The 12716-nt window shown below is 37.1% G+C and overlaps 1 protein-coding gene across 2 annotated transcripts in view; it reads left to right on the top strand.

The window, feature by feature from the left end:
• Positions 1-12716, top strand: part of SHQ1 (SHQ1, H/ACA ribonucleoprotein assembly factor) — a 100627-nt gene that overhangs the window by 33653 nt on the left and 54258 nt on the right. For both annotated transcript variants that reach the window (XM_003815798.6, XM_034956887.3), the window contains exons 8-9: positions 621-674; positions 3233-3356. In XM_003815798.6, coding sequence (XP_003815846.2) covers positions 621-674; positions 3233-3356 — 178 coding nt within the window. The remainder of the gene's footprint in view (positions 1-620; positions 675-3232; positions 3357-12716) is intronic.

Raw genomic sequence — 12716 nt, 5'->3', positions numbered from 1 at the left:
AGATACTGTAATTGGAGAAAATGTTTTCTTTGACCAAAAAATGCTTCATATTAAATCTTGAAAAGATGAGTGTTTAGGTATATTTGAAAAAATTTACCATTTTTAATTCTTTTATTTGTGTATTTGAAATCATGAAGTCTTACAACTTGAGACCTTCTCTAGCATTTACTTATTCTCACCAGCATTCTCTGAAAGATCAAATTTTCTAGCAGCTTCTTAAGTGCCACAGGTAATACTTCAACATTATCTTTGATTCCTTTGATAGATTATTTATGGATTGTTTGGGAGGCATGTAACTTAGTGGAAAAAGGACAGAAATTGAGCAGGGATTACTTTGCTTTAACTTTTAGTTTCAAAACCCCTGGTTATTTGCTCTTGTGTTCTGGTACTCTTATCAGTAGAAAAGTTTTATTTTCGAAAATCCCAAGGAGAGTAAACAGAAACTTCCCACTGGTAGTCTCTGTATCAGCAAAATAATTATTTTTCTATAGTCGTGAACACTTCTTAGTTCTCATATGTCAGTGATCCTCAGACACTGGTTGAATAAATGGATTTGTTTGGTCTATTTAAATGACTTCACCTCTAATGTGATGGTATTCTTTTCTCCAAAACAAATAAAGGTTGAATCTGCATGGAATATCAGGAAACTGAGTCCAACACTATGCTGGTTTGAGGTATGATTTCCAGTTGCAATGGTTTAGAGTTTGTTGTTCAGGAAGTTATTTTTGTTGTTTTTACATCATTTGGGGTAATTCAAGCAATTCCTTGAATTTTTAAAAGTAGAAGCTCTATTGTACAAGTATGTTTTCCATCTTTTTAATAAAATTCTGATAATGAACCAGGTAGAGTATTCTGGAAGCTGGGGGAGGGAAACACACTTTGGAGAGAGGGTGTAGACATGGTTTGTTGGGAAAGAATGTGGGGGCAGAGTGAGAGGTGTGTTTGTAAGTTGGCATGTACTGGAGCCTGAAACTCAGAGATGGAAGCAAACCTAGGTGATAAGTGACTGTCAGGGTCTATGCTAAGAACACACACACACACACACACGAAAAATAATGTTTTTTATATCATTTTTTATATATATGTATATATGTAAAAAAACTTCACCTATTCTCAGTATGTCTGTGAGGTAAGTATTGCAGGTTTTACAGGTGAGGAAACTTAGATCATATAGCTTAAATCTCTTATCTTAGGTCCTACAATTCAAATGTAGTCTGGTTACATTTGATAACTCTTTTAGTATAGTAGTAATGTTTCTGTTTTCTGAAAAATAGTTGTGCAGGTCTCACCAGAAATACCAAAGATAATATCTTTAAATTTGTGAGTTTTTAACAAACTTGTGCATCAAAACAGTAATTAAAAGCAGAAACTTTAAAAAAGTATCGAGATTATATCATCAGTTAAAACAACCAGTATTTTTTAAGTTGTAAAATCAAGGTTGTTTCATTGACGTCACTTTGTTGAAATAATAGGTAAGATGTAAACAGGAACTGAAACACTTACTTCATATAGAATCTTACTACTCCAAAAATGATTCAAGGACCAACAACCTGACCAGCAGCTTCAGCTGGGAGCTCATTAGAAAGACAGAATTTCAGTCCCACCTCACACTCACTGAATCAGAACCAGGATTTGTAGCAAGATCTCTAGGGAGTTTGTATGCATATTGAAGACGAAAAGTGCTGCTCTCTAGGCTTCATTGGAGTTCCTCATGTTGCCATGATCAGCATATAATAGAGGAATCGGTTTCTGTGTTAGCATTTATTAATATGTTGAAAGTAGTTGGTGACTGGATAATTTTGTAGTATAGTTATTAAAAATCTACGTGAAAATTCACCTATTTATGATTTTTAAGTTCCTAATTCTCTTTAAATTATGTCAAATACTAAGTGTTCTTAATCAGATTTCTCATAGTTTTAAGGATTAATGTACATGTAAATTATCTTTCTCCCTTGGTTTTAATTTTAAATTTTACATATGGTTTACATTTTTTATACTTTGTTTATCAAAAAACAATTTTGTGGAAATTTTCTTTTGTCTAGTGTTTTTAGTAAGTTTTGAATTGCTAATGTCATCAGTTTGATACCGTTCAAGATACAACAACTTTTTTCCTAGAAATCAGTTTGATAAGCAAAAGCAAATTACTCAAGTAAATGTCTTGTATTACCCATGTCCAGTGCAAAAAAAAAAAAAAAAAGAAAAAGAGGAGAGGAAACTGAACATACTTTACTAAAGAGTTCTGTGTATTTTTTTTTTTTTTTTGAGACGGTGTCTTGCTCTGTCACCTAGGCTGGAGTGCAGTGGCGCGATCTTGGCTCACTGCAAGCTCCGCCTCCTGGGTTCACGCCATTCTCCTGCCTCAGCTTCCCGAGTAGCTGGGACTACAGGCACCTGCCACCACGCCCGGCTAATTTTGTATTTTTAGTAGAGACGGGGTTTCATCATGTTAGCCAGGATGGTTTCGTTCTCCGGCCTTGTGGTCCGCCCGTCGGCCTCCCAAATTGCTGAGATCACAGGCATGAGCCACCGCGCCCGGCCTTTTTTTTTTTTTTTTTTTTTTTGAGATGGAGTCTCACTCTATTGTCCAGGCTGGAGTGCACTAGCGCAATCTTGACTCACTGCAGCCTCTGCCTCCCAGGATCGAGCTATTCTCTGCTTCACCCTCTTGAGTAGCTGGGATTACAGGTGCCTGTCGCCACACCTGGCTAATTTTTGTATTTTTAATAGAGACGGGGTTTTGCCACGTTGGCCAGGGAGGTCTCGAACTCCTGACCTCAGGTGATCCACCCGCCTGGAGTCCCAAAGTGCTTTACAGGCATGAGCCACCACTCCTGGTGAGTTCTACATTTTTGATCTGTGCCATCTTGAATAGCCTTAGCTGACAAAAACATGAAATGTAAATTATATTAAAATGTCCTTTATGTGCATCTGTATTTTGTTAATGCCATGTGTTTTAGATTCTTATTTGTAATCTTTAGGACTTTATTTAAAAGCTTTCTTGTGACATTTGTGATGTATTGATAGTGTGAGAAATTACAAAAACTAAGATTCTGTTTTATTGTAAAGTATACAAAAAGAATCTTATTTCATGGTTTTATGTTTCTCTTCTACTTGGCTTCACAATGATCCGAACTTGCAGCTTTTAAATGAGAAAAGCTTCCTATTTCATTGTGTACTTTTGTTTGTGTAACATTTTGTGGAAATGACTGCTTATTAAAATGACACTTCACAGACTTGGACTAACGTTCATGATATCATGGTGTCTTTTGGAAGAAGGGTGTTGTGTTACCCACTCTATCGCCATTTCAAGCTGGTGATGAAGGCCTACAGGGACACTATAAAGATATTGCAACTGGGTAAGATATTATTGTACTTGCAAATTTGGGAGGGAAAAAGTTGTAAGTTTTTAGTCTGTGAAGATATAATAATGATTTTTGCTTTTTTTCTATATATAAATAAGTAATGAAAAATGAATCCAACCACTTTTAAAGTATAAAATTCCTGTGTATAAGATATATGTAGGTAAGTAATTGCATAGAGGCATAATAAAGACTCTTTTCCGAGAGGAGTAAGGAAGGTAAACAGAAGGCACACACAGTATTGCAAACCGTTTTACATTATAATAGCTTGCATCATTCAGTATTTCTTGGCTGCCTATAATCTTCTAGGCTCTATGGTGGGACTGTGGGTCTAATAATAAAGAAGGCAGAAAAGTTCCCTGCTCTGTTGAAGTTTACAGTTTTGTCAGACAGATGATGGGTAAGTTAGCAATTCCAAAGAGAGAGTGAAAAGTACTCTGCTGGGAGAAGTCCAGGGATCGTTTAGGAGGGGACATGTAACCTAGATTCGGCATGTCAAGAAAGATTTTCCAACAAAAAGCTCAGCTACTCTGAGCACTTTTGACTTGCTAAATTCAACCTGAAAAGACAAACACTCGTTAGCTTTAAGGATGTGGAAAATTCTGGGCTCTGAAACAAATTCCAAAGTGCCCATAGTATCATCATTAGAATAAGTATATAATTTCCAAGATAATGACTTTGAAGGGGGCAACATCCATTTGTATGTATTAGTTCTGGCACATTTATTTAAAAGTCACTTTTAGTACTTTATGGTCATTTCTTATATTCTCCCCCTGGGGAGACTCATCATTCCTTTGCCCTTAGATAAAAGTGTTTCTGGGAGCTTGGTTTTCAGACTTCAGAATAAGAAGGGGAAAGAAAGGAAGTTCTTCCTTCTACCTCCAGGTGACTTCACTGGCCTAAAGAAGAGAATCGCATCTCAAATGTTTTGTCTCACCTGGAAATGTACTTCGCTTTCTGTGTAACCTGTAGTCTTCTTGCCCTGGTGGTGGGGATGGGGGAAGAAAATCATGTTTGAAGTAGATTATTTTAAAGTAGACAGTAATTGTAAAAATGAATCATGGTTAGATGAAAGATGCCTTTTTATTCATCCAGTTGGTTTAGACTAGCTGTATTTTATTTTGAAGGATTGTTGATTATAGGATGAAAGAGCTATCATTGAGAAATCTATCTTCTTTAACTTAACAGTGGGAAACAAACTGCTTTGTTTTTTCATGTGTTATTTCTTCTTGCCTTCCATCTAAGATATTTTTTGAATTGCTAAAAGTACCTTGGAAAATCAATCTACTATAAATGACTGTGTGAGCCTCAGTTACACGTCACAATTCATTTCTTTTTTAAGTCATGCTAGATTATCTGGGCATTATTCATGGACTTAAACCAGTGAGAATGCAGTTTGCGATTATCCTGTTATATCATGGCTTCCAGATGGAGAATTGGCAAAACCTCCACATGCCTGTTTGCACACACACTCACACACTCTCACTCTCACTCACATATACAGACTATTGCTTGTTACTTTTTATTCTGGGAAGTAATCTAGTTCTTTTGACTTTCATTGGAAAAGTAATCAGTTCTATGATTGCATAACCAAAAATAAATTCGATTGCCTTGACTTACACAGGAATCAATTACCCAAACAGTTTTAGTAGGTCAGAATTGAAATTGAGACTTAATTTTTATTCATTATCACTCTGACAAGAAATAGTTTTATCAGCTGTGTTATGATAGTAACATAAAACTTGAAGTAATACACTGGAGGCCTCTGCTAAAAATGAACCTGAACCCTCTATGTACCATGTACAGTGTGTTCTGTGACTAATTTGGGTTGTGGCTAGTTAGTGCTAAAACTGAGGGCTGGGTTGTCTAGAATTTGTGCCAGAAGCTGTGAAGATGACATGTTCTGGATGAGAATCGTCACCTGTCTTTGTACAGGTGGATGGCACGGGGATGCCATTATTGCCGCTGAAGAGGCTCATTTGTTTGAACACCCCATAATTTAAATAAAGGTAGCTCTGGTTTGGCATTTAGTGTTTTCCAAGAATGAATTCATGCCTACTTATAATTCAAAATGCAGTCACAGTGTTCACACTTTTTATTATAAAGGTCAGTATAGTGTTCCATAGTTGAAAGTAATGAATAACCCTGGCTCCAAAGAAGGATTGATCTTAAATGGAATGAGCTTTCAAAACCAATGTAGGAATGCTTCAGAAACTACAGAATATTTCATTATAACTGATTGACTAAGATCTGAGTTTTCAAAGAGCCAGGAATTTGCCTCATGTGACTTCACAGTAGCCTTTACAAGGATTCTTTACTAGGCCTTTGGCTCTTTTCAGGTTTGCATTTCTTCTCATTCCCTCCCCTCCTCCAGAAGACTGTATGTTTATCTCTGGAGGTTGCTGTTCTGTTTAATCCAAACTCTTTAAGGGCAGGAAATCCTGCTTTGCCCCTTAAGTACTGTTTTAGTGCTTAACAAAGGACCTTGCTCTCCTTGGATCAGTCATCTTGGGGCACATGACTCCTTTTTTTTCCCGTCTCTGTCTCTTCAACTTTTATTGCCTCTGTTCCATTCTTTTTGGAAGAATGGGTAAAGTTTTTAATGGGAGCATCACTTAGTTGCTGTTAGTCAATTAAAAATAAAAGTAAAAGAGAAAAAGCAGATTTTCTAATGTATCTTCAGAAGAGTTATTCTTTTTTTTTTTCCTTTAGACAGAATTTTGCTCTGTTGCCCAAGGCTGGAGTACAGTGGCACGATCTTGACTCACTGCAACCTCCGCTTCCTGGGTTCAAGAAATTCTCATGCCCCAGCCTCCCAAGTAGCTGGGATTACAGACATGCACCACCACGCCTGGCTAATATTTGTATGTTTAGGAGAGGCGGGGTTTTGCCGTGTTGACCAGGCTGGTCTGGAACTCCTGGCCTCAAGTGATCTGCCTGCCTTGGCTTCCCAAAGTGCTGGGATTACAGGTGTGAGCCACCGCACCTGGCCCACTCAGAAGAGTTATTCATTTTAGAAGTGACAAGTCGTAGTTTAATACTTGATCATACATTATTTATGTAATTTAGTGAGTGTATTGTCTACATCTTATTAACGTATAGAAGGTATTCCTTACTTTACTTCCATTAGAAGGGTAGGATGGGATGGGATGGAAGAGAAACATCAACTTAATTTTTGCTTTCACTTCCCCCTTTGAGCTCATTCTGTGGGTTCTTTTTTTTTCCTTCTTCTTGGATGGAATATATATCCTATATATATCATATCATATATTTGTCTCCTATAATATATATCCTATAACTTTTTCTATCACTTTAGATTTTAAAAAAGTTCTTTTACCACTTCTAGTCACAAGAGGAGTCTAATTTCAGTGCTTAAAATGTCCACTTTGAACTTCATTACAAAAGAAATTCTTCCCTTCCCCAGCTGGGACCTGCCTGAGGGTGGGTGACCAGCGGCAGGGAGGAGGACCCCTTTCACTTTGGCAGGACATACCACTTACCTCCACTTGGCCACCCCATGTTGCTCTGTCCTGCTTCTTAATGGAAGCCAGACACCAGTCTTTGTACTCTCCAGTTGGTATCTACGGTTAAAATTTCCAGGGTAAGCAGGTTGTACTCTCTTAGGGCCTCTTAAAACCCCTTTTCTCTTGGTTTAAGGTAACAGAAAAGCACCTCCTTCCTGCACCCACACCACCTTTATCCATGGACATTTTTTCTGGACCTCTTTACTCTTAAGCTCCTGAAGGTGAATATTCGGTGAATGAATTACAAATCATTTTTAGTTTCTCTCTCTACAAGTTCAGCATAGAGAGGTTAGCATCTCTTTAAAATAAAGGGATACTTGATACCAGTTATTTTCTTTGTGAGCCTCATTAGAAAAGAGTCAGAGTTCTGTCCTGATGTGTTAATAATATGTACAGGTGGATGGCACAGGGATGCCATTATTGCCACTGAAGAGGCTCGTTTGTTCGGACACCCCATAATTTAAATAGAGGTAGCTCTGGTTTGGCTAGTTTGTTAATAATAACCACAGCTGCGTGTGTTAGCTACCTTCTGTGTGCCAGCGCTAGGTTCAGTTCTTTAGATACCATATCTCATTTTGCTCATATTGCAGTCCTGTGAAGCAGGCATTACTATCCCCATTTTGCAAATAGAAGACAGGCTCAAAGAAGTGAAGTCAGTGGCCCAGGGTCTTACGGCTAGTAGGTGGGAGAGCCTAGATTTGACTCCAGATCTGTGTAACTTAGAGTCTGTGCACTTATATATATTGAAATAGTTATAAATGAAATTATATGAAGCCTGGAATTTGCTTCAAAATAGTCCAGAGTGGGTTGTGGGAAAGTGGGTGGGGTGTAGCTGAAACAAGGTTGGCTACAAGTTGATTGCTGCCTGGGTGATGAGTATGTGGGATTCATGATACTGTCTTCCCTATTTTTGTACATGTTGTGATTTTCCTTTAGACAAAGTCTTTTTTTTCCCTTAAGTCTGGACTCTTTACCACCATACTACCAAGTTTCAAATTTGAATTTATCCACCATTTTGTGGAAAACATGATTTCTATTAATATTTGGACAGTTTTCTAAATTTTTTTGGCTAATAAAAACGTATACAATTGTTCTTTCTATTTGCTGTTTTGTTTTTAAGGTTAATAGAAACCTACTTTCTAATAACATGTGAAGTCTGATGAATAGTAGCTACCTAGCAGGTAGTAACCCAAGAAACAGCCTTCAGGAGTTTAGTTGTTGTCCCCAATTAAAACCAGGTATTACTTCAGGTAATTAATAGCCCTTACTTATCAATTATTAATTGGGCTCAATAAACAAATTTTCAGAAATTACTGCTTTACTAACCTCTTCCATAGATAAAATAACACAATCAATGAGAAAGGAAAGAACAGCTATGGTACCAAGCACAGGGCTTGTGACTGATCAATTTTTTAAAAGAATAATGGATGTTTAAAACATTGAGGTTTGGCAAGTGTATTGTATGAGCTCCAAGTTTGGAGGAGACCTTAAAGGTGAATTTCTTTTTAATATTTATATTTTATTTATTCCAGAGTCAGTTTAGCAAATGACTTTTAAAAAAATTGAATTGTAGAGGAGATATTGCAAACTCGAAAACTAAAAGATGAAATCACTGCCATTTTCCAGTGTTGACATTTATCTATATTTAACTTCTGTAAGTTCCCAGTTCTGGACATTTTAAAGAATTGTTAGGCCTTTTAATTTTTACTCTTTAAATACATTGTATGAAACTATTTTGAGATTTATTCAACAAGTATTTGTTGAGAACCTGCCGTGTGAGGCTGCTGAGCTGGATCCTGAAGATATAATAGTTCTAATGGGGGCACAGGGCACAGAATTACACAACTACCAGGGTTTTTGAAAAATTGCATTTGTAATAAGTAGCTCAAAAGAGAAATATGGAGAGTGAAAATATAAGCCAGGAAAACTGACCTACATTTAAGTCACTGAAGACATGTAACTTCCTACTGTGGGAGCCTCTGCCTTATTTGACCTCTAATTCTCAGCTCCTACTAGTTTCCTAGCACCCTCAAGTACTTGTTAATTGCTTGATGAGTTCATTTATTCATTGATTTGTTCAACACATATTTTGAATGTATGCCTACTCAGGAGCCAGTCCATACAAAGCACCCTGTAAATATAAAGAGCAATAGAAAAATAATTTAGATGTGTGGGCTGTATTTGGGGACGTGTTCACTAGCCGGGGAGCGTGTTCACTAGCCGGGGAGCATGTTCACTAGCCGGGGAGCGTGTTCACTACCTAGGGAGCTAAGATGTCCATCAGTAACATAAAATATATAGTCAGCCGTGGTAAGTGCCTTACAAGAAATGTGGATTAAGTAGTTCAAAAAAGAGAGAGACGACACATTTCACTAGGGGTCAGGGAAATTTTCATAGAGGCTGTGAGATTTGAATTGGGACTTGAAGGATGGAGGGAATGTTGTAAACATTGTGAGTAAACCATGTGAGGAGGTTCATGGGATAGTGTAGTTTCTGCTATGAAAATGTGTTTGTTGGAATTAGATGATGGAAAATCAATATGCTATCTGATGCTGAGATTTGCTCTACAGCCTCTAAAACTAGTTGATAGTTTCTTTCCTATCTGAGTTAACTGGTCACTGGAATTTATGTCTCTACTTTTTAAATATTATTGCTTAATTCCCTGCTCCTCACCCGGGAGATTGTAATTCCTTTTGTTTTCTTCCTCCTATTCTAAATTGTTCTTGAACTTTTTTTTTTCTGGCTTAATTCCCCATACCAGTTAATGTTTCTAAGAATAGAACAATCATAGTGCTCTCAGAAACTTTAGCGTGGAATTAAAGTCAGATACTGAAGTAGCATTTGTACCTGTTTTTGCTGACCATTTTACATACCAACTTATCGAAGAAAGGAGAGAACTTCAGAGTACAGCAGGAGTTAACTCCTGGAAACCATGAACTGCTGCTGAATGTTTGAAAGGGAGAACTCCGGATTCTCATTCCATGAGGCAAAGTGAATTCTTTTTACTCTTGTCTCTTCCTTGGAGTACAAGTCTATGTTCCCAGTCTCCTAAATTAGTACATTCTTCCCATTCATATGTATTATTTAACCTCAGAGCATTTGCGGGTTTATACTTATAACCCTGTATAGAAGGATATTGTGTATAAACGTAAACATTAAAGGAAAGAATATCAAGTTCTAGTCATCTCCATAGAATCTCTTTCCCCCTAATACTTCTAAATATTGTTAATCACCGAAAATGTTTAGATTGCTCTCATGGTAATTTCTGGGTTACATTTGTATAAAACATTCTTGGTTCTCTTAAAATACACCATAGAGGGAAGCATTTCCCATATGGCTTACAAATAATAAATTGCCTTTTAATTGCCACAAATGATGAAAAGCTTGTGGTTATTTGGCTTCAAAAATATCACTTAAAATATTTTAAAATGTTAGTATTCTTTGAAAACTGGAGTTATATAGAAATGCTTACTGATGGGTGATGGCTTCAAGTCAGCTGACCTCTTAAATATTACATACAATTTAAATCTACACTATATTTTCTGTACTATTTATTTTTGTTAATTTCAGCAGTTTCTGAGCTGAGCAGTGTAGAAATCCCTAGAACTTAGTTACATGGTTTGAATGTATGGCTTAAAAAAAACTTCTATAATTAGTGCCTCTTTAAATAAATTTAAAGTCAGTTTTGAGATTATTTTTATGGATCTGAATTTTTATGGAAGTAACTTTCTATAAGAAAATAGCAGCAGAAAATTGTATGTATTTAAGACAACTTTGGGGGAACAAAGAGAAAACCTTCTATTTGACCCTAGTGAATCAAAGTCCTATTGTATATTAATACTGAGGCCTTGATGAAGTGAATTGAATAATACTTTATGTTTTACCAGGAATACATGTAAGAATTACAATTATGTACCACATAACGACTTTCAGTCAGTGATGGACCACATGTACAACAGTGGTCCCATAACAGTATAATGCTGTGATATTACTGTGTCTTTATTTTCTTATTAATTTTTTTTGTTTTTCTTTTAATCAGAAAAGAGCTGAAGTATACTGTATCTTTTCTATGCTTAGATATGTTTAGATACAAAAATACTTAGCATTGTGTTACAATTGCTTACAGCATTCAGGACAGTCATATGCTATACTGGCTATACCATAGCCTAGGTGTGTAGTGGACTCTACCATCTAGGTTTGTGTAAGTACATTCTGTGACGTTCACATGACAGAATTACCTAATGACGCATTTCTCAGAACATATCCAAATCATTAAGCAACACCTGATTATATAGGTAATTTAGAGTTTCATTTCATTTATTTTTTAGGGACAAGGTCTCACTCTGTCACTCAGCCTGGGGTACAGTGTGGCATAATCATGGCTCACTGCAACTTCAAACTCCTGGGCTGAAGCTATCCTCCTGCCTCAGCCTCCCAAAGTGCTGGTTTACAGGTGTGAGCCACCATATCCCAACTTAAAGTTTCTTTAAGTAAGAAGTTAATGTTGGAAAATAACAAGTGGCAGATATTTATTTATTCAGCAGACATGAATCAAATCTATTCTCCGTGCAAGGGAGTATAACAATTGGTGAAGAGTTACAAGGATATTTATGACTTGGTCTTAGCTCTTAGGGAGTTTATTGTGTAATAGGAATGATAGGTCAAAAGATAAGGTACAAAATGTAAGTATTTATGATGAGAACACATGGACACGGGCAACAACACCCATTGGGGCCTTTTGGAGGGTGGCGGGGGTGGGTGGTGCGGGAGGAGGGAGAGGATCAGGAAGAACAGCTAGTGGATACTGGGCTTAATACCTGGGTGATGGGATGATCTGTGCAGTAAACCACCATGACACACATACCTCTGAACTTAAAAGTTCAAAACAAAAACAAAATATAAGTGTTTATAATATAAGATACAAAGGGGAGACTCCCTTAAAAAAATACCTTAATGGACAGGTATGGTGGCTCATGCCTGTAAACTCAGCACTTTGGGAGGTAAAAGTGGGAAGATCTCTTGAAGCCAGGAGTTTGAGACCAGCCTGGGCAATATAGTGAGACCTTGTTTCTAGAAAAAAAAAATGTTTTTTAAATTAGCAGGGCGTAGTTGTGTGTGCCTATAGTCCTAACTACTTGGGATCCCGAAGCAGGAGGATTGCTTGAGCCCAGGAGTTCGAGGTTACAGTGAGCTATGATCATGCCACTGCGCTGCAGCTTGGGTGACAGGGTAAGACCTTGTCTCTAACAAGAAAAGAAAAAAGAAATTACCTTAATGGCCATCCACTGGCCAAATCCATCTTGTATTGCCCTTGAGCTAACAATGCTTTTTACATTTTTAAATCGTTGAAAAAAAATAATATTTTGTTACTTGGGAAAATTATTTGAAATTCTCATTTTAGAGTCCATAAATAAAGTTTTATTGAAACACAGGCTCATTCACTTACATATTGTCTATGGCTGCTTTTGCGGTAAGATGACAGAATTGAGTAAGTGCATCAGAGATTGGCCTGCAAAGCCAATATTTACTTTCTATCTCTTTACAGAGAAAATTCACCACCTCTGCCTTAGGTATGTACATGGAGGTTGGAGGGGAGCCCTTTTGTAGGGAGCCGAGGTCTTTGGCTGCTTGCCATTCCAAATAGTGGCCAGCATTGAAGTAGATCATTTCAGCTATTTTCTCTCGCCTTCCCACAAGGTGAGACTTAGCTGATCTAGTTGGCTCACATTAGAGTAGGCTTCTGTACATTAGGAGAAGCAAACTGAGATGCCTACTTCGCCAAGCAGGTAAATGAATAAGGATGCTAGGGTTTAAGGAAATAGAGACTAATGAG

Source organism: Pan paniscus, chromosome 2 (genome assembly GCF_029289425.2).
Source record: "Pan paniscus chromosome 2, NHGRI_mPanPan1-v2.0_pri, whole genome shotgun sequence".
Classification (NCBI taxonomy): Eukaryota; Metazoa; Chordata; class Mammalia; order Primates; family Hominidae; genus Pan; species Pan paniscus.
The sequence above is the reverse complement of the archived record's forward strand: the minus strand, read 5'-3'. Positions and strand labels throughout refer to the sequence as shown.